A 23551-nucleotide genomic window follows, 5' to 3' on the forward strand; every position below is an offset into this window, starting at 1 on the left:
AGCAACTTTTGAGTAATGGGGCGGGGGAGTTGGGGCTAGTTACCTATTGAACTATTTAGTAACAACCTTAGGATTGGGGACTTGCTTCCATTTCATCTTAGTTATGTTTCAGCCTTGGATATTTAGGTGACTTGTGGTATAATACAGCAGTCGCCAACCGGTGGTCTGCGGTCCTAGACGGTGCGCCCCCCAGCGGGGTCAGGAGAAGGACCCCACTGAAGAGGTGCACCGGCCAGAGCCGCGGACCATGTCCCCTGTATGAATCGCAGGTGGGTTGTGTCTCTGTCTCAGACCTGCAATGGGAGAGTGAGCGGGTTCTGGCATTATGACGTCACTCTGGGGAATTTTTATCCCCTTGGAGTGACATACGGCTTTCCTCGACCGGAGTCTGTAAATTTAGTGGTCCGGGAGCTCCAAAAGGTTGGCGACCACTGGTATAATCAGCTTTGGAATAATTAGGTCCTTATTCCACAGTAGCAAATATTTATTCTATTGTGGTATTCTGATACCAACCCATTTGACATTTATTAAACGGTAGATGCTCTGAAAACAATGTCCAAAATAAATAGACCCCTTTTATTTATTTATTTTGTTTTACTATAAGGTCTTCAGTTGAATTTCACAATGACGTGGGGGGACATGCATTACCTTGGACTTACAGGACTTGAAATTGTGGGACAAGATGGTGATGCACTACCTTTGAATATGAACATAATATCTGCATCACCTCCAGACCTGAGTGTTCTTCACAACTACCAAGATGATTGCAGAACTTTAGACAAGTAAGTTGAAGCTTGCTTGTTTTTTAGTGTTCTTTTGTGTTCATGGTAAGAGTTGTGCAACAATACTGGTTCAAGAGTAGTAGAACCATTCAGAGCTGCAGTATGTGTATCCATATTACAACTACTTGGAGTCATTTCATTGTACACAGGTAATTTTCATTCAACTTAATATATGACTTTAAAAAATATTTAACTGCATCAGTGAAGACACCTTGTGGGATTGTATAGCATGTTCTTGTGTTTTTATCTTTCCTTTTATAATTTAAATCATATTGCAAAGAAATGCTATAGCCTCACATGCAAGAGCCTGTTTCTTTTGATCACCGTAAAAATGAACCAAAAATTCGTAATATATTAATCTAATTTTCTTTTTCAGACTCATTAATGGTGTAAATATTACCATGGAAGATTCCCACATGTGGCTTATTCCATTTACCACTGGAGAAGATCACACTGTAACAATCAATTTTGATAAAGCAGAAGCTATTGCTGGTCTTAGGTTCTGGAATTACAATAAGTCTCCAGAAGACACATATAGAGGGGTAATTCATTTTTTACTGATCGTACAAAATATTAAAACCGCATATACAAGGTAAATGATTAAACTTTGAGAGAAGTAGACCCATGTATGGCCAAGTTTAAATAAGAGAATATAAATTACAGATTGTACAGGAATACAGGTGAAGATGTAAGGTTTATGTAAAGGGCATATCCAAAATATTTAGGTAAAACAATCAGTAAATATTCTTCAATTAACCAAACCTTCCTCTTATATTTATTATTATTAGTATTATTTATTTAAAGCAGTATTTATATAGTGCTGACATATTACTCAGCGCTGTACAAAGTCCATAGTCATGTCGCTAGCTGTCCCATAAAGGGTCTCACAATCTAATGTCCCTACCTCAGTCATATGTCTTTATTACAGTCTAAGGCCAATTTTGGGGGGAAGCCAATTAACCCAATTGCATGTTTTCGGAATGTGGCAGGAAACCAGAGTACCTGGAGGAAACCCATGGAAACACAGGGAGAACCTGCAAACTCCATGCAGGTAAAGTCTTGGCCGAGATTTGAACCTGGGACCTAGCGCTGCAACGGCCAGAGTGCTAACCTCTGAGCCATCATGCTTTAACTTTAAGATTTGCAATACCTTTGTCTCTGGTAACCAAACCAACAGTGTTCCACACATATCTACATCTTGGTGAGCCAATGGTGTTCAAAAAAAATCTGCATCACACAATGTGTTTAAAAGTTTTGTATTCTGTTAGTTTCATTAGATCCTACCCTCAGAATCAATTCCTGGTTTGTGACATTAGCAGGAGACATTTTTTACTTATTTAGAACCTCAGAGCTTTGCTTAGTTGGTAGAAGATTTGTATAACCCAGGTTTATTCCAGTGGAGGCATAAACAAAATTATTACTAGATCCAAGAAACTGACGCAAGGCCGCCACATACCTGTTTATCAAATGTAGGAAGAATATCCAGACGTTTTGTAGAATAGGGTGGCCCTGGTTTTTTTAGGACAAATGTGTGGGCTCCAGCACAGAAATAATTTCTTTTAGAATAATTATATAAACTACAGTGGATGAAGATATCTATATATTAGTTACATTGAACGATATATCATTTTATTTATTACATTTGTTCCTTTTTTTACCAGTTTCCTGACTGACCAAATGTTTTTCCTTTAGGCAAAAATTGTCCATGTAACAGTTGACGGATGCTGCATTTCCCCACCTCCGGGATTTCTGATTAGGAAGGGTCCTGGCAACTGTCATTTTGATTTTGCGCAAGAGATTCTATTTGTCGACTATATGACAGAACGTCAGTCTGATAAACAATCCAGGTATCCAGTCTGAAGAATGCGTCATGTTTTCATGATAAACAGTTCTTTTGTGGTAACTGTGGCTATAAAGATTTAACTTAAGCAAATACATAACATGCTATCCATACAAAAATTAAATGAAAAAAACTATTTTTACTTGTATTCTACACTAAAACAGAATTCTTTCTTTTTTAGCCATTTGAAGTGCACAGTGCCAACTAGCATGGATTATGAAGCACCACTGATGCCAAGCGGCTGTATCCTTTTTTTGAGAATTGTTGGTTCTGTGGGTAATATTTAAGCAGATCTTACATCTAACACATGTTAGCATATGTTCTCTGATAGGGTTTACATATACATTAACCTTCCTGGATGTCTAATTATGTCTGTATTTTTATGCCAAAAGCCGTACTTTGTTTTGCATTTATATTTATTTTACATTGTAGGCCTTTAATTCTTAGACTTAACTCACCAAAATATGTCCAATATTTAATAAATTTAATAATAGATTTTAAATAAAAAAACACAAAAATCTGTTTAAACAAGGATACATAAAAATACTGAAACCTGTAATATACCTGCACAATAACATGTATAATATAATTATATATATCAAAAATATAATGATTACTTAGTATTGGATTCAATACAGTTATTTTGTATTGAATCCATCACAAAACACTTTAAATAAATTTCCCGCTGCGTCTCCCGCATGCACCGACGTCACTGGGAACTCCCGGGAAATGTCAGTGCACTCGAAGGTGGAAGATCAGAAGAAGAGGACGCAGCCCGAGTATGGGATCCGATGGTCAGGACGCCAGAAGACACTGATGGGACCAGGTACGTGTTTTTTTTTTTTTTTATGTTATTAGCTACCCTGAGTGTGGCTCAGGGTTACCGCATTCAGCATGTGTTTTTTTTTTTATGTACCCTGAACTACACCCGGGAATACCGCTCAAGGGGTTAAGGTGAAAAAAAGCTGCTACTCCAAATAACATATGTTGGGCCCATAGGTAGTTTCTTTTTCCTATGATAAGCAAGTATTCACAGCATATTTGCACTAAATGCAGATTTGGTCATCAGCCTCTTGATTGATGGAAATAGTTTGTCCCAGCACAGGGACTGTACACTGAGCTGCCTTACAGGCAAATATATATTTGGCAATATAGACTTACACAGTGTCTTCTGTCAAGTTGCATTACATACATCCAACTAGTATAACATATTTGGTAAACTAACCTTGGCTTCCTCTTCATCTGTTTATGATGCGGACATTTTATGACTTTAGTTTGTCAATGTACCATAGTTTCACCATTTGTCTTTTATGTTTTCAGGTATTTTATGGGTTAGAAGACCAAACAGAAAACTTTACATAAAATTGGCATTCTGATTTAGAGACTGAGCGCAATGATTATTATTTTTTGTAGATTTTTTCCAAGATTTTGCAGGGTTCTTTTAATGTATTTTGTCACAAACAAAGGATTTTCCTTAATGTTTCTTTCAGTCATTTTCCAATTTCAGCTACTCACCAGTTGGGGAGACCCATATTACATTGGACTAAATGGTCTGGAGATGTAAGATGAACGTGGAGAAAAAATTCAGCTCACAGAAAATAGTATCCTTTACAATAGAATAATAAAAAATAAAAGGTTGCAGGCACATAAAGGCTTTTTTCTGGTGTTAAAAACTAATGCTCAACTAAATACAAAATTATTCTAAATGATAACAATTTTGTTTGAAGCTTTATTTTTTTAAAAAAAAGAACATTTTGTAGCTGTGTCTGCTTGTAGCTGTGGAGCTTTTGAGGCTTTTCTGTTAACAGACTGAGGTCCTACAGCTGCTCATTAGCTTCTTACTGTGGCTTTAAGCCCTGCTTCTCCATAAAGACATAAAGAGCCCGATTTAATATAGCTCTCCAAGGCTGGAGAACATATACTTTCATTGGTGAACATGGGTGATCCAGCAACCCTGGACTGGATCTGGTCTAGGATTAAAAACATTTGCTTAGGCCAAGTTTCCACTGGAATGGAAGGATGCTGGGAAATGTCTTGCATCTATTGTTCTTCCTACTTTGAGTGCCACAAGGTAAAATATGAAACCAGATGAATTTAGAGATTGGAGGAATGAGCAGTAGTGAAGGGTGCCAGCCTTAATTGGTCCATATTACAGGTGGTCTGTAGTTTGCCTATTAACTGTGCTATTACAATTTTCCTTGTTCAGTTTTTGGGTTTAGTTTATATATGGGTTTATATTAAATCTTGGTTAAATATTGCAGCAAGAGAAACCTGTAGCTGAGGATGTACTTTCATTGAAATTGAGCTCTGGTCTGATAAAAAAAAATGTATACATTGAATATTTCATCATTTTTGTTTCATCAGTTCTGCTGAATTTGGCCTCATCATCTAGATTTCAATTACCACCGTAGATAAAAGTGTTGAATTTGCTTTTAGAAACATTTGAATTTCTATTTTACCTGAACTTGAATTTTATTAGATATTGCAGCTTATCCAGAAAGCATAAACATTTTAGAAGGAATTTGTGGAGATGTGAGAACCCCTGACAAACTCATTGATGACATAAATAATACTGGTGATGGCAGACATGCATGGCTCTCTCCAATCCTTCCAAGCTTGGTATGTTTTACAATATACAGAATTTTTCACAAAGGAAGGACAAATAAGAAGTTGTTTTTTTTAGCCAGTAATTGCTTATATGTAAAATAGAGGCTGCAGTTTGTCTGCAAATATTCAAGCAATAATTTGGGTCACATCATGTTACATAGTATCACACAAACTAACCAATGTTTGTATATTCCATTACAGCACCTTACATATAACACAAATAGGCAAGTTCTAGCTCAATCCCTCCGGGAGGTAGTGCCTGATGTCAGTTCAAAGACAATTAGACTATTTACAAAATCTATGCAAACCTCTCAATTCCAACGCGTTTCGCTAATAGGCTTCCTCAGGGGATATACCAAGAATAATATAGCATTGCGTAGGTGATTTGGAAGTATCCTGCTATTAAGGATATCCTTAGTATGGCTGAGATTACTGTAAGGATGAAAGGGTATACGTGCTAATGGAAAGTGACTTGGAGGCTGTTATAGTAATTGCTTATATTAATATTCATGTGATCCATACAGCAAAAAATAATCAGTGGTGGGTACATACAATGGTTACGAGTGGTCATCCTCATTAATAATTCATGTGGGAGAAGGACCAATTGACTAAACATGTTGGATCCCTAGGTATTTTAGTAAATAGTGGTTAGGGGAAAGGGTCACCAAAGATATACAAATTATCACCTTGCCAAGCCAATAAATGCAGAAATTGGAGATAAAATAAAGAGAGAAGAAGGCTTTTTGTGGAAAGAAAATGTATTGAAGCACAAAATATTTTTACAGTGGTACAACTCAAATATAGTATTTCTGTTTTCTGATTCTAAGCTAGTACATAAAACTTTTGCACATGTGAGTGTCTTGTCTCATTTCCCGATGCATTTCACCCCCAAGGGGCTTCTTCAGGGGATAGGGGAGACACATAAAGATATAACTAATAAATGAAAATACATATGAGATTGGTATTAGTTACAGGGTAGAAAATATTAATAACCCTATAACAGGTAAATACAACAGGCAAATAAGTAACATGTCCGATCTATGATAAGTAGAGCATCAAAAACCATTATTGCTGGAGCTCAACTTTATGCCAAAGGTGAGATGCTTAACAGAGTTGTGCAAGTACTTGTAGATATCTGCTATACACTCCTGTTAGTTTTGTGTATGGTGATTACAGGCTTAATTTATACTAGTAGACTGCTAAGATGCAAGAATATTAGCAATACAGTTAGACAACAATTAGAAAATGACCCTCATGTACTACACTGTATTTTTTTAATGATAAACCCTTATTTTATATTAGGTTAATCGAATTTATGTTGTCTTTGATCAACCAACCAAAGTGTCAATGATCAAACTATGGAATTATGCAAAAACCCCACAAAGAGGAGTAAAAGAGTTTGGTGTAAGTATTAATAAATATGCTGTTGGAGTTATTATAGTTTTGTGTCTTTTATTTGCTTTCCCACCAACATTTTATAGGAATAATGCTTAAGCCCGCCAAATATAACTAAATTATCTCTTGCCTTAGATAAGCATCAAAATGTTTAAAACCCTATAGATAGCATGCACTGACTGCTAGGGATCTTGTAACTAGCCTAAAGCTGCATACACACGTGCAATAATAATAATCTTTCACGATCATTTCCAACGACTAGCACTGCACGATGCATGAACGAGGGGTGTACATACAGCACCGTTCTGCTCTATGGAGAGGGGAGGGGGAGAACGACAAAGCGGCCCCCTGCTGCGCGCTCTCCTCCTTCCCTTCTATTAAGACCATTAGTCGTCCATCGTTCGTGGATCCACCAGGACGGTCGTTTGGACGATGGACGACTGGCGCTGTACACACGCCATATTCTCGTCTGATCTCGGCCCTGAGCCGATTATTGGGGACAACTGTTGGACATGTGTACGTAGCTTTAAAATTCCAATCCAATAGTGACTTAAGGGACTGGGCATCAGATATTTGTAGCGTAACTGCAACCCTGATGTCTTACCTGAGTGTCGTTGAAAAAGATCAGGAACACAAAATTGTGGCAGTGTAATTTTAATGTGGTGGTAAACGTCTTTTTGGAGTTTATTAAAAAATAATTGTCTAATTTGTTTTTCTTTATTTTTAAATCAGTCTATAAAACATCCTATCCTCAAATTCCAAACCTCCCCTGACATATTTAAATTTGTTAGGAACTCTGGTATTTGTTCCTCGCCTTAGACATGTTGTCTTGGCGTCACTTTCAAATCTGCCCTCTCATTTACCCGTCATATTCAGATCATTTCCAGGTCCTGTCACTTTCATTTTCAAAAACCGCCCCTACCTGTCCCCAGAGACCACCAAACTCCTTGTGCATGCTCTTATCATCTCTCTTCTGGACTACTGTAACATCCTCCTCGCTGGTATTTCACTAACCCGACTCTCTCCCATACAATCCATAATGAGTTCTGCAGCCGTACTCATCCATCCTTCCCACCGCTCCTCTTCTGCTGCATCTCTTTGTAGTTCTCTTCATTAGCTACTATCTTCACTCCTCCAATAACCTACTAATAACTTTCTCACTCATAACCTCGTCACACGCACGGCTCCAAGACTTTTCTAGAGCTGCCCCGACTCTGGTCCTCCACATCCTATTCAGCATGCTCCTACTTTCTGCTCATATAAAACCCATTTTTTCAAACTTGCCTACCCGTCTTCTTCTATCTCCTAAAACCCTCACTACCACCACTACATATCCCTCCTCCTATTGTGTGTTACTTCCCCCACCTCCTAGATTGTAAGCTCTTTGGGTCAGGGTCCTCTCCTTCTTCTGTGTAACTGTCTGTATCTGTCATTTGCAACCCCTAATCAGTGTACAGCGCTTTGTAATATGTTGGCGCTATATTCATCCAGTTTAATAATAATAATATTAATGCTAATAATAATAATAATATTCTGGAATGCATAGAGTAATATACTGTATGTGTATTGTTCTGCAAACTGTTTATGTGCAAAACATATTTTATTCTTGTTATTGCATTTTTTACTCAGATCCTTGTGGATGACTTGCTTGTGTACAACGGAATTTTAAATATGGTTAACCACATTTCCCATGGGATCCTGCCAACATGTGACCCTGTGATACCATATTATACTATCCTCTTTGCAAATGATCTGAAAATATCAGAAGCAGACAGAAGAACCATCATCAGGTACTTTAAGTTGATCTTCTTCTTAATATATATATATATATATATATATATATATATATATATATATATATATATAGGTGGGATGTTGAACCAGTCATTATACAGTACTAAAGGAAATGCAACTTACAGTTGGGTAAAGATCTTATTTAGCTTTGTACATGGAAAGTATTAGAACACTACCACTGCCAAATTAATCCTAACCTCTTACTTGAAGTAGTTCTCCACAAGTTGTTGGATAAAAACATTTTGGGTGGTTTACTTATCTCCATGCTGCAGTCCTCTAGACACGGGTATACTATTTATTTGGTGATATATTTTATCTTCCAGTAACAGTGTTGAAGATCAAGATGTAAGAATGATGAATGATAATAAAATAGTTGTCAACGCCAAGAAGAATCAAACTCCTGACCCAGGTATGTCTGCTTCTACGTCTAACTTTTTTTAATGAGTTCCTTTTCACTATTTTACCTTTGTTGACATGTTTCGCTTTGTCTTTTTCTACAGCATTGCGTCCTAAAACTTGTTTAACTGCCAAGGAGAAAGTACACAGAAGACTCTAAAATGCCTTTTAATCTTTTTATGTATAGATATTTATTTCATAAAATGTTTACAGAGATTTATTACATTGTACGTTGGAGTATTTTTTCTATATTTGTGAAAATAAACTGAAATATTGTAGATAAATACATTTAAGTTGTTCTGTTTTTTTTTATTTGTTTTATTTCAAGATAAAAATGTGCATCTATCCATATTTTTTTATTAAATATCTATTAGGAAATATTTTTGACATTACAAGATTTTTAATATCATTACCAAGTTACAGGTGCTTTGTAATATACAATAAGTAAAAATGTCTGTGGTTGATGTCAGCTCTCCAAGGCTGGAGAAGATACAACTTCATCAGTGAACCTTGGTGATCCAGCAAACCTGGAATGGATTTTTTAAAAAGTAATTTAGTATTTGTTAGCAAATGTTTTCAATCCTGGACCAGATACATTCCAGGTTTGCTGGATCACCCAGGTTCACTGATAAATATGTATATTCTCTGGGCTTGGAGAGCTATAATAAATCAGGCCAAAATCATACCTTGTCCAAAATCTGTAGCTGTCCATTCACAGTAAGCCTCTCTGGCAATCACCGTTTTTTATGGTGACCAACCCTTTTAAAGTTCACAAAGAAAAGGAGATTTTACTAAGTAGAATGCGGAGCTGTAAATCAGAAGTATGACATTTACATTTGTGTCTGCTAGTCTCATAAAGCTTGGAGTAAGATTTGGTAATGTCAATATTATACTTCTCATAGATTTTGCAGGAGATGGAGCTGTACCTACAGACAATCCTATTCTGTTTTATTAACTTTCTGAACCTCTCCTGCTGTATTATTTCCCCATAAGTCATGAAGTTACCAATCTGGGACAGCAAAGCCCTGCTCCTCTACCAAGATGGTTGAAAACGACACAAAAACAGTGTGAAAAAAAATCTGGGAATGCCATTAAGTTTTAGAAGTCTCAAAGCTGTGTAATAATTGTGAGAGCTTAGAAAAACTCAATGCATTTTGGGGTTAAAAATGGGCCCACCTCAACAAGGCTTTATATTTGGACTGGAGTGAATCTGGACAAATGTAAAGATTTCTACCCTATGTAGATCATTTTTATTAGGAAATGGGTCAAGCCTTCTTAGGGCACTGTCTCTGGGAATAGGTTTATACCGCTTTGTACTTCTGTTGGCATCATATCAGCTTACAACATGAAAATCTGAAAAAAGATGTTAGGAATAATTTCTACTTTACCAACATTTTTATTTTCTCAGGAGGCTGTGGAGCGGTCAAATGTTTCATTAAAGCCACAAACGTCTCTTAGATTATTAGAGTTGACACAAGTAGAGAAACCTTCCATTACTTCTCCACTGTTAGAAACATTATTTAAACAGTGATGCCTATGCTTTTTTCAGACTTCCAAAGCATTTGATGGGAAAACTTTGAATAAGTCATCTACAATTAGCCTAGCATCTGACCCATTCTGTCTCACCCTCCTAAACAGGATATTTGATTCTATAGATGGCAATAAAGCAATCAGGAGTAGGGCTGTTGAGGAAGATATGTCTTCTTAAATTGCACTCTATGCTGTCTTTGGAGTAGTTTTTGATTAGAATCAAAGAAATACCAGGAAATAGATGTTTTTATTTTACAATGGAAGCAATGGAACATCTTTTGGTTGTTAGCAATGAAAGCAATGTTATTTAGATCTGGACCTGGCAGATGGATATCATATGTAAAATTCAGCACAAGAGATACTACTTTATTCTACCCTGGGTTTATTTCTAGGTGACACTCTCTGAATATCTCAGGACTCCTTAGTAGTGTTGGTGGAATAGCTCACTATTCGATTCTACAGCTATTCGGCCGAATATAGCAAAAAAATTCGGGTGGTCGAATTCGAATTCCATTAAAGTCAATGGGAGAAAAATTCGTGTTTGTTTCAGCACTGTGTAGAGCTTCTACAGCCTCCAAACAGATGTAAAAGGATACATTGTAAAAGGATACATGAAAAGATACATTGTAAAGAGATACATTGTAAAAGGATACATAAAAAGATACATTGTAAAGAGATACATTGTAAAAGGATACATAAAAAGATACATACCAATCACAGAGCTGTCAGCATAAAGCTCCGCTGATTGCTCTGCTCCCTGAGGAAAGGGAAAGCCTGATCAGGATTTCCCTTTCCTCAGCAACTCAGGGAGCAGAGCAATCAGCGGAGCTTTATGCTGACAGATAGGAATGTTTACATGCGTTCCCAGCCTAAGAGAGTAAATCCTTAAATTGATACCAATTTCCAATAAATGATTGCAGCCATTTTTGATATGTGACCTGACGCGTTTCGCGGGTCAATATGTACCTGGTAATCCTGTTCTGCTTGCAGTGCTTTGAAGAGGATGATGCCACCCTTTTATTGGTAGAAAATGACAGTGAATTCTCACACAGCAATACAATAAAATGGGCTAAGATAAGTAAAATCCTTACGGGTATGATATTTACAAATATAAGTGGATTAGGGGGTGCAGCTGGAGTGTGTGGACCTTCCATTTTAGAGAGTCCACTTTAACACAGTACTGACCTTATAGGAGAATAAAAGTGTAAACAGGCATGTTCATATTGCACAAGTGATGGCCTGCTCATGTATACTGAGCGGCGCATGCGTCCCTCAGCTTGTGATGCCAGGATGTAATGTGCACATGCGCAGAAGTTGCATCATTCTGACCAATCAGGATGGCTGAAGCTAAGAAGATGACCTGGTGAAGGAGGTGCAGCAGTGTAATTTGTTATGTTTATTTTATCACAGGAGAGACCTCACGTGTCTGAATGTTTTATTTATTGAACGTATTTCCGCTTTAGGTCATTATAATGAGAAGCGCTTATATTCAGCGTCCAATAAAAGAGCCGCATCCATGTCATGCTACACCATCAGGCTCACGTGACAAGCTCAATACAACTTGACAGCAGCAGCAGCCAATTAGTGCAAAGGGCGGGTCCTGTGACTCATCCCCATCATACTTCCGCATTGAGTATCTTAGCAGCAATGTACGCGGCAATATGGCGGCTGTACGAGCCCCGGTCACAGCACTTGTAATGTGCACAGTCGGAGTGTTATGGAGCGCCGTATCTGGCTCGCTCTGTCTATTTACAGCGACATTATGTGCCGTCATAGTCCTCGCATTATTCTGCACGGCTGGAGATCCCAAGCGGGTGTGTGTGCTGGTCCTGGGAGATGTGGGCCGCAGCCCTCGGATGACGTATCATGCCCTGTCATTGGCTAGAAATGGTTATGACGTCTCCTTGGTCGGCTTCCGTGGTAAGCAATGAGTTAGTTAGTGTCATGTGACTGGAAGTCAGGCTACTCTATGACGTCATGTTCTATGTATGTTTACATCTCAGATATCTCTCATTCACATTTTATTTAAAGGGGAACTAAACCCAAAAATAAAAAATACACTTACCTTCAATCCGGCAGGGCAGTGTGATCCCTCCAGTGGGCCGCCGACATCTTCTGCTCTTCTTACTGGTTCTTCTTCCTACGTCACCCAACCCAGGCGCGAGATCGGGTTACGTAGGATGAAAAAAATTCCAAATTTGGCAAATTTTTCTTATTATGCAAAAGGCTCAGGCATGTGCAGAAGGAGCATTTTTTTTTTAAAGGCGCGTACCTTGTTCCCAAGCATGCGCAGAAGGAGCCCTTTCCTTAGTGGTAGAAAAATATTGCTGATCTCACACATGCGCAGTGAGATGGTCAATCTTTTTTACCCATCTACATCACCCAATCTCGTAGGAAGAGAGAAGATAATGTTGGCGTGCCTTCTTCTCATCATGGCTATAATGTTTCTGTAATTTCTTCATTTATTTTTAGAACCATAAATTGCAATTAAAAATGGACAACATTGTAAAGTAAAAAGTATTTTTTTTTTTTTTCATTTGCAACTAGCATTTAAACTTCAATTATTTTTTTGAAGTTTTAAATAAAAGTGTTAACAGGAGGAACACAGTCAGAGGTCACAGGATCCAATATCTTATATGTGCAGCTTTTTATGCACAACTTATTCTATTTATTTACTAATGGTACTATAAGGTAAAACGTGTAAAGGTATTGCTTTTTTTTTTTTTTTTGTTATTTTAGGTTTTTTTCGGTTCACTGTGCTACATAAATAGAACTTATGAAGTACTACACAATAAGGCTAGGTACACATGTGCAATAATTTTCGTTAGAAAACGAACTACTAACGACAGATCAGCGATTATGCACGATTATTTTGAACGAATATTTTGTGCAGAAATCTGTACATGCTGTAATGATAGGATCCTTCAAATATAATCCCCCAATAGTGTTCACACGCTAGATACGATTTTTATTTGTTTTACAGAGACTGACCCTCACAAAGATGTCCTAAACAACGAGAAAATAAAGATCCGCCCTATGTCCGACTTTAAAGGGGTGAAAGGTAATTCTAGAATGAACACATGTGTTGAATGGCTGTAACTTAACTATATAACTGAAATTGTTTGCTGCAAAGATGTATACTGCAAAAACAAGAAGAAGAAGCAGCACAGCATGTCGTTGCATTACGTGTCGTCGCTATATAAATCCCGTATAATATTAATATCCTGGTTTCTGCACAGACTGACATTTCCTATAGCACTGTTTTAGTTCTCAAGTAGTACTTTTTTCTTTTTTTTTGTAATTATATTTTTATTGAAAATTTTAACAGGATACAGAAAGGAAAAAAGGGGAAAACACAATAAACTCACATGGGGAATAGTAACACTACAGCTATTTTTTAAAAATGTATATTTGTATTTCAGTTTTTCCTATATATAATTTTGTAAGGTTTCCTTTGCTTTCCACTCAGTGTTGCCATTTGTAACGTCCACAATGAAATGCCCATTTTCCATTTTGGCTTCCTAAGTTGCTAAGGGTTGTTCTTCTGCTTTTTCTTACTTCCTAGGCCTGCAGCTTTTCCAGCAATTTACTGCAGCAAATAATAGAATAGTCTGTTGCTCCTAGAACTAATCTCTGAGCTAGTCTCCACCTTTTACTGATTCTCTACAGTGATTAAATTTTACTGAACCCTTTACCATTTTCACTATTATGCCGCAAAAGTTAAAGCATACCAAAACTTAGAAAATTCACTTTACATAGAAGGGTAGACAACCCTTTTATGTAAGGTAAAAATTATGTTGTTTCCTTTTTTTTTTAAGTGTAACACCCTTTTTCTTTAAAAAAAAAAAAAAAAAGGTGCAGCACCGCCCTCTAATTATGAATGGAAGCGTAAAGCCTCCCGGGATACCTACGTCACGTATTCTAGGGGGCTCTTGGGTGCTCCTTCTGCACAAGGCCTAGCATCTCGGGCATGCGCAGGAGGAGCCTTTTCGCGCAAAGAGAAAAGTTTGCTGATGTCACGCATGCGCAGTGAGATCAGCAAATGTTTTTTCATCCCACCTCACTCGATCTCGCGCCTGGGTCGGGTTACGTAGGATGAAGAACCAGGAAGAAGAGGAGAAGATGGCGGCACCCGGGACGGATGCAGGGAAGACGCGGTACCCTATGCAAGACACCCCCGGATGGATCGGACTGTCCTGTGAGATTGAAGGTAAGTGTATTTTTTTTTTTTTGGCAGTTTAGTTCCTCTTTAATAAAGGTCAGCACAGGTCACAATACCTCCTATTGTGTGTTACGTCCCCCACCTCCTAGATTGTAAGCTCTTCGGGGCAGTCATTTGCAACCCCCCCCTATTTAATGTACAGCGTAATATGTTTGCACTATATAAATCCTGTTTAACAATTATTATTAACCGTCCTACCTCCAATCAGAGAGTGAATACAATAACAAGAAATGTATAAGTTACATATCTCTATTTTATTATTTCCATGACAAATGTTAATCAAACCAAGGTTTTTTTATTTATTTTCTCATGTTTTTATTGCAGAGCAGATACTCTCTATGATACACCTGCTTTGATATTCAAAGAGACTCCAATCGAGTTACAGCATCAGTTATTTATGAAGCTAGCAAAAGACTATGCCCCATTTGAAGCTCGGTACGTTTTGTAAAGAAACTAATGTACAAATGATGAAGTTATGTCTCATTTTAAATGTAACATCTTTTACATGCAGATCAGAATATGACAAGTCAGAATTTGAAAAATCTGTATTCACTGAATTAAACAGAAAGAGCGACATTGTTAAATACAATGTAGGAAGACCTGCACTACTGATCAGCAGCACAAGCTGGACAGGTACTTTGTTGTTTTTGTTCTGAGCCAAAAATTAAAGAAATGCATTGTTCTCCCCAGCTCCTTTTAGCTGGGCGCACAACCCGGCACTTTTCGGTGACCACCCGGCTGTTTTAGGATGGTTACTGAAGACTTGGGTCACAATACAGGGGCTACAATTTCTTACCTCCAGCTTTAAAATATTTCTGCGTTTAACACTGAAATATTTCTGAGTGTAGCAGACATCTTAAAGCTATTTATCTATGTATAAATGTTTTCCAATAGCTATCTCCCACAACTCATACATTTTCTAATTGTTGATAGTTAGAAAAAGTGTAAATCCAATGTGCAGTGTGTGAATCTGTTGTTTTTAGAATGTAGGTATGAAATGTTTCTCTTCTGCAAATCAAAGTCTGATACAAACATAACAAAATTGATAGTGTGTGGAATGTTACATTCTCCAAACATGAAGCTCTTTGTATATTCTTAAAGATAGTTTTTTGTTCTAAATATTATTTTTATTATGTTGTAAATAAAGTTACTTTTTTTGGTTGTGGGATGCCAACAGAAATCCCTTAACAGGCTTGTTTTTAATTACACCCCAGCCAATACTAAGTTCCTTTGGTGTTTTTTTTTTTTTGTTATGGTTTCATATTGATCATTAATATTTTATTAGCTTTTCAAAGTATTGGTTACAATGTTATTAAAATAATATAAAAAAAAAAAAAAAAACAGGAAAATTTAAAAAAACACAGAATGCAAATACACTGCATCATGTCATGTTTAAATATCTTTGATTCCTATGCATTGATCATTATTTCGATTCCTATGCATTGATCTGGTATTTTTAAACTTAATGCCATCTGAAAACAATAAGGTAAATTGATAACGAATGTACTAAAATGTTTTAACACAAATAATGTATCAACCAAGGGTCCCAGAATTTATCAAAGCGTCTAAAGGAGTGAGAATTCCATGTTACTCCTCTCTTATATTGATAATTAGTTGAAACTTTCTTTATTATATTGGACAGGTTTGGGGATTTGTTTTACTTTGCCATGCTCTTGGTATAGCTAATTAGATATGATTCACAATTATTCTAAAATTTGTAGCAAATTTGTCAATACCAGTGCTCAATGACACTAGGCCAGGAGTGGGCATAATTAGATAAATAATATCAAATACCAAAGCTCCAGGACATGTGTAGAACTCCAGAACTGTGTACAAATGTGCTGGAGACAGTATAATGAAATCCGCACAGAAAATTTAGACAAGGGGTATGGTACCATTGCAAGAATATTTTTTACATGTGCGGTGCATTTAGATGTTTGATAATTAGACATTGGTCCTGATTTATTAAAGCTCTCCATAGCTGGAGAGGATTATTATATTATTATATATCATTATAAATTGTTCTATTTCAACCCAACATCTATCCCCTGTTGATTTCGGAGATAATTTAATTGGATCCAAATGGGCCACTACATAATAATCCTTAATATCGGGGAGCCCAATTCCTAAGGCTTTTTTGTTTTATTTAAATATTTATTCAGTGCTTTCTATTTTTTACCTTGCCAGATGTAGTTTTTTAGTTTACTAATAATGGTCTATTTTTTGCAGAGGATGAAGACTTCAGTGTTTTACTAAGGGCACTACAAGGTATGTTATTGGATTCTAACAAGGTTTCATTACACATACAGTAGTAGGTTTAGGCATGTGTGCTTCATATTCATTAATTCAAACGTTTTATTAGGAAAACATGATAGATACCGTTTAAATTTTTTGTGTTTTGGTTATAATGACCATTTGGCTTCAATGCTTTGTGAGTGAATGGCTGGAAACATGTATGACATTCAGATAGTGTCTTCATGGTTGCCTACTACCATAGGCTTCGCCTAGAACAATTGGGGCATTGTTCCCACACATTCAAAAACTCTGGAACTACTTTAGGTGTTGGCCTTGGGTTTATTACACTGAAAGGGCCAGGTTTAGATATCTCATGGATCTCCGGTTACTTTTGGTCACTTAACACCTTCATTTGTTCATTTCCATATGGCAATTGCAGAGAATTAGTCCCCGAGGAGGCTAGATCACTGGAAGGGAATCTATTGTGGGCTCAGTAGAGTTTTAGAGGTTATCTTGGGTGCCTAAGAGGCATCACAGTGGCTCAGAAGTTAGCACTTTGCCTTTGCAGCACTAGGTCCGAAGGTTCCACTGTCCCTTCGAGGGACAGCTAGTGATGTGACTATGGACTTTGTACAGAGCTGCGTAATATGTCGACACTATATAAATACTGTGTATTAATTATAAGAGCCTTCTACCGCCTTTCTTTCCAGACAGGACAGTTATGTTGCCCATGCTTGGCCTTAGCCCGAAGTTTACGTCAACCTTTCATCTAATCAGCAGTGTTCCTCACATTCTTCCAGTAGATGGTCAATGGACCAGGAAACTTTCCATTAGAAGTACTCTCCATGAATAAATCATTTATTTCATGTCAGCATATATAAATACCTACTCCTAGTTTTTGAGGAGGGCTAGTTACAAAACACTAGGTGTATGAAACGCCGTGAATTTATCTAGTTAGGTCCTGATAGTGGGAATGGAAAGGGATAACCCCTCATGTACTGTCGTGGATCTTATCAGAAAAGGAAAACTATGTAAGTAATCCTTTTTTTCCTTTTTCCCCATAAAATACTGTTTTACCCTTTTTCAAGGTTTTTAGTCGCTTCCTTTCTACATGCACTTGCTGTAGGTTTGGCTATATTCTCTAACAGAAGCTCATGTGAGGGACAGCACAGACAAACTTTGAGTAGACAGTCGTCCCCCCATAACTGTAATGCCTTAACAAGGACTTTCATGGCATAATTGTCAGGTATTATGTTATTAATGTCAGCATATTTATGTTTATATAAAAACACAAACAAACAGTGCATTAAAATTTAAAGCTTACATGAAATTTTGGTGATTATGTTTTAATCTGCTTTTAGGGTGCTATTAAAGAAGATAGGGTATTTGAGAATAATGCTACTACCATCTGGCATTGCAGCCACCCATGGAACACATAAAGATACTTGGCCTAGACAAGATATAATTCTGCAGACTGTATGTTCCTTAGTTGTGCTTAAAAAATCATACTTTCCAAACACTACTCCGATTAGGTTTTACCATTCATGTTTTCTTTTCTGTTTATCAACAGGGAAAGGTCCTTTGAAGGAATATTACTGTAAGTTAATAAAAGAGTTGCAGCTTCAGAATATCCATATATGTACACCTTGGTTGGAAGCTGAAGACTATCCTGTTTTACTTGGTAAGACAACAAGTATTGTTTACATTTTCTTATTACAGAATGCCAGTTTGTGCTCTAACTCTAGGGCCACAAACATTTTCTGACCCTTTGTTAGCCACACCTTACTAAATTACTATCTGTTAAATACTAAAAATGTGTGGCAATCTTGACCCTTGAGGGCTGGAATTGGACAGCCCTGGCCTAGCATTCAAATATGTTGCAAAGAAACTAATTTTGGGTCATTGATGCAAAAAACAATGGCATAACAACAATGAAGATAACATTTTCAAGAGACGTACAAATTTCTAAGTCAGCCTACAAATTTCTTTACTTTTTATAGACAAATGTACAATGTAGATTGTTGAATGTTAAAATAAACAACATAGTTGCATTTTACGATTACTAGTTGTATTTTTTTCACCCTTTAAAATGTGTCTGTAGATAAAGGTTTCTGAAATGCCCTCAAATCAAACTGCATACATCGTTTTTATTCTTTGGCCCTAATTTATTAAAGCACTCCAAGGCTGGAAAGGATACACTTTCATTGGTGAAGTTGAGTGATCTAGCACAGCCATCCCCAACCTTTTTGGTCCTGTGGACCACTAAAATTACCGGCTTAATGGATTTCCTAAAAGTCATTAGCTATTTGTTAGCAAATGTTTTCAATCCTGGACCAGATCCATTCAAGGTTTGCTTGATCACCCAACTTCACTGATGAAAGTGTATTCTTTCCAGCCTTGGAGAACTTTAATAAATCGGAGCCAATGGGTCTGAGGATTTCATCCCTGCACCTATCGGTAGTCAGAGTCCCATTACTGGCACGTAGAGGTCTGTGCAATTTTCATTTTCACCGTGGTGCCCCCAGACTTTCTCGTCTGTCACATGTGCTTATTGTGAACCTGCTTTGATCTGTGAATGGTGCAGGATGCCAGTGGTTATCTTGCCAATTCTAAGGTTCCCTGGCAAATGCAAGGTGCACAGTGCTGAGTGGTAAGCACAGGTCCCATTACTGGATGTTCGGCTCACATGCCACCCTCATCCACTAAAGTCTGTGACAGACCAATCACCCTCCAAAGGGTATTTTGTTGGGCTCTGTGGTATAGCGCTCCTCCTGTTTCCCCTCACACAAAAACTATTCCTGTTGCTGGTTATTTTGTGACGGCTCCATGTATCTTCTCCATGCTCTTGAGAATGCTGTTGCTATGTGACTACATATATGGATGTTTCATTTTGGAGGATATTTACTACTTGTTCAACTTTAGTGGGCTCCAAGTACCCCCTCATGCTACCGTACAGTGCCAGTAATGACAAGGGTACCAGCACAATGAAAACTGATTTAAAAAAATCAGCAGGGGAAGCTTAAATACAAACATTTACATTGAATGTGTGATACGTTTTTGTTTCATGTATTATCCAAGAATAATGCAAAAAGCCGATATAGGTGGAATTGTTTGTCTTATTTTTTTTTTTTGTTACTGTAGGATCAGCTGACCTAGGAGTCTGCCTCCACAAGTCGTCTAGTGGTTTGGACCTTCCTATGAAAGTTGTTGATATGTTTGGCTGTTGCCTTCCTGTGTGTGCAGTAAATTTTAAATGGTAATAATAAAAGCACAAAGATACCATAAACCACAGCTTGCTATGGGAAATGCTATACAGACTCTCTGAGCTAAAAAGTAATAGCAATTAGTTCTGATTGGGGTGATTCCCCAGAAAATCTCTTATAGCTTTTTAGTAATCTAAAGCAAAAACAAAAAAGTTAATTCAATATACTGTTGTCAATTAGTTACTAAAATTATATATATTCTCTAACTAGAGATGGATATATATGGATTCACTTTAAAGTTGCTGGCTTAAGTTTTAGCAGAATTTACACAAGATAAGATGTTCCCAGCCTTTTGATTCCTTTATGAATAACAACCCTGCATTGACAATTAACCCCGTGGGTTTCATTTATTTTGGTACAAACATCAGTGCTCAACCCACAAATTTTTTTAAGCCGGGTGGGAAGAAATTGTAGGTGGGTGGCACCCCCTGTATTGTGACCAAACTCTTTAGTAACCACCTAAAAACAGCCTGTGGGTGCTGAAAAGTGCTGGGTGGTGCGCCCAGCTAAAAGGGCTTGGGGAGAACCCTGAACATTTTCCTGTTTTTCTCATTTTCCTTTCTGTGTTTATTCCATGTTTCCTGATATTTGTACTATTTGCACTTCTACTGGTTTCCCCTCTACTGCCTGCTTTGTCTGTGTTTCCAGCTTGCTCTTCATTTTTTTCATCTGTCGTTGTTGTCTGAATCACTTACCTTTTACTTGGCATTTGCTGTATTGTGTCTGCACCCCCAAACTTTGTTGTGAGTACTTTATTCTTTCTTTCTCCACTTTTTCCCGAGTTATTGCTTTTTCTGGGCTTATGTCATATCCTGTAACCTCTTACCTTTTGTATCTGTTTTTTATTGTCCTGCACTTTCATTCATTCTCATTTCCAGTTTGTCAATTTTTAGATTGTTTAGGCTAAGTATAGGTCCTGTGTCTGTAAACTTGCCTGTTCCCACTCTTCACTATGCCTAAGGTTTTGAACCCTTACTTGCCATTTGAACAAAGAGGACTCTCCTCTAATATTAAGAGAGAGAGAGAAAGCTAAATGTTTCTAGGCCATCCAAAAGGGAGCTGCCCAGACTACAAATCTGTGGGTGTCTACTATTGTCCTGTATTCTCATGTGCCTATGTTCATTTGTTCTGTCATGATATTCCTGACTTTGTCATGATATCCTGAGTCCTCCACTCAAGTTCACAAACTTTTCTTGCTGACATTGTTATCTGTAACCCTATATAACTCTCCTAGAATTTATCTTAGCCTAGTACTGTTAAATTTCCCTAATCACAATTTGCTTTTGCTAGGTTACCATAAAATACATTAATTATTTACTGTTGTATTTATGTTTTACTTCAGCCACTTAATTATACTACTAATGTATTTCATGGAACAGTTGATTCGGTAATGTGCACATACAGTGTGCGTGGTGTTTGTTCACCGTCCACATTAAAAACTGCAGAGTTCATGATTTCTGTGGAGAAATTAAATGAAAATAGTTTGTTCAGTAGCATAGTAAACCCATCTCTATGGGATTGTCTGTGTTCCAGTCGACACCAGATAACATCCTACCTACATGCTTGCAGTTTAGGTGTGAGTTTGGTAATATTTTGTCATACAGGTGACACTCGGAGGTTGCAAAGGCGGGGAGCGTGGCACATAATCAAATAAAATTTGCTAACACTGTAAATCTTAAGCGGTTATTGAATTATTTCCATAGTTTTACCCTTTGGAGATCAATAAACTAATAAATCCATATAAGTAGTAAGTAATTTATTATAATTTGTATTTACAGTTTACCTGAACTGGTGAAACATAAAGAAAATGGACTCATTTTTGAAGATTCTAAAGAACTCGCTGAACAGCTAAAGGTAAAAAACACATATTTTAGGTTTGAATAAATACATGTATATTATTTAATAAAATATATGTTCATGTTCATTTGTTAAAGGCAATGCTATATAAGTAAACTATACCTGAGTTTTAAAACATTACAGTGTTGTTGCACTTTTGGTTTTTGACAATTAAAATGCGTTAATCTGCTGCCCCCATCACATTCTGTGGTTCCTCCCACTGGCACATATATTCTGAAGTACATGTCCAAACGTCTTTAGGTCATCTCAGTGCCTAGTTTACCTGTGAGGGCAGGACACCCCAGTGACACCCTGTATTCCCTAAATCCACAATATGACCCCTCTAGTGACAGAAAACAATTGCTGGAGGGAATAGAGCCAGACAGAAAATATTTTGAACCAACTGTGGAATTCAGAAAATTAATTAACTTAAATTCAGTTATTATTAATTGTTATTAATTAACTTAACTTAAATTATTTAAGTTGTGCTTAAAACTTATTTTTTAGATAACACAACTAAACTAATTTTTCTCAGATTGTGTTATTATCAATCACATCTCAGACTAAGAAAGGGAAATCCAGCAGTTGTGGCCAGTCTTTTCAGTAGTGCACCTCACAAAATGCAAATGTTTAAACAGGGTAAAATTATTCTGCTGAGGTGAACCTAGAGATGGCCTTAGCTACATTATTGTGAACTCAGGCTGGGTCAAAGAGGTGTCACTGGTGCTACAGATATGGTATGTGGCCCATGGTGACAATAAGGCATCCAAGCGCCTGACATTTGCAGGCGGGAGCCAGTTAGAAGCAGGGTCGGCCCACACAAGTGCCTGATCACGCTTCTTTACACACCTGCCGGGACCCAGCACTAAGCACGGCTGTGCCAGAGTCCCGATCCTGCTGCCAGTAGTATGCTGCTGCTGCTCCAGGTATGGAATCTCAGTGGGATGATACATTAGCAATGTGACATAATGAAAGATGGGAAAGCGAATATATGTTCATGCTTCACAAAGACAAACGTGTTATTATTATCAGAACATGATTAATGCACGAGGATGGCTGTGATATGGTGTCTCAGGGTGAGGAAGGATCTATACTTCTTCTAACACTATGTATGTTAATAAATAGTTCCACCTGCCACTTAGCCTGTGTTTTAGATTTTGGCCAGTTATGTGATTTGAATTTGACACACCTGCTTTACATTCTTGGCTGTGCAGCAGGCAACAAAACACCAAATTTCGGTAGGACAATTCACCTATCTTTTGTAGATTGCTGGTTGAACAATGTTCGGTGTTTAATAAGATGTTCTTTTGTTTCATCAAGTCAAATCATACTGTTATTATTGTCACTGAGTGTCAGGATCAATATACCCGTAAAAAAACTCCTAATTCCATACAGATCCTATGGCAATTTATAAAGTCAAATGATAGCGGTGTGGGGGACAAATATATCTGGACATTATATCTGGAGATACAGGCAGATAAATTTATACATTAAATCTTAACTTTACTTTAAAAAAAATTACCTTTAGCGCCAACCTTTTTCCTATATTCCAGGCCCATAGAAGTCCTGGAGTCAGTAGAGCATTGATCTCTCTCAGCACCCTTACATGCTAGGAAGTCCACTGCTATCTTTAGGGAGAAAATAAAGACGA

General features: G+C 37.3%; 2 protein-coding genes across 2 annotated transcripts in view; both read left to right on the plus strand.

Annotated features, from left to right (window-relative positions):
- The window catches only part of KATNIP (katanin interacting protein), a gene marked incomplete in the record, with an annotated part of 37888 nt that extends 28786 nt beyond the window's left edge, over positions 1-9102 (plus strand). Inside the window, 10 exon segments of the mRNA XM_072418901.1 lie at positions 605-782; positions 1159-1324; positions 2475-2629; positions 2804-2865; positions 4113-4223; positions 5102-5241; positions 6532-6633; positions 8254-8414; positions 8742-8827; positions 8919-9102. Coding sequence (XP_072275002.1) covers positions 605-782; positions 1159-1324; positions 2475-2629; positions 2804-2865; positions 4113-4186 — 635 coding nt within the window.
- A 2627-nt stretch (positions 9103-11729) lies between these two features.
- ALG1 (ALG1 chitobiosyldiphosphodolichol beta-mannosyltransferase) lies at positions 11730-22817 on the plus strand. Its single transcript, XM_072419166.1, has 8 exons — positions 11730-12264; positions 13328-13439; positions 14804-15001; positions 15078-15199; positions 16796-16834; positions 18222-18482; positions 19943-20057; positions 21843-22817. Exons 1-8 carry the CDS (start codon positions 12006-12008, stop codon positions 21946-21948), a joined length of 1212 nt encoding a protein of 403 aa, XP_072275267.1. The 5' UTR covers positions 11730-12005; the 3' UTR covers positions 21949-22817.
- The last annotated feature ends 734 nt before the right edge of the window (positions 22818-23551 follow it).

Source organism: Pyxicephalus adspersus, chromosome 7 (genome assembly GCF_032062135.1).
Source record: "Pyxicephalus adspersus chromosome 7, UCB_Pads_2.0, whole genome shotgun sequence".
Classification (NCBI taxonomy): domain Eukaryota; kingdom Metazoa; phylum Chordata; class Amphibia; order Anura; family Pyxicephalidae; genus Pyxicephalus; species Pyxicephalus adspersus.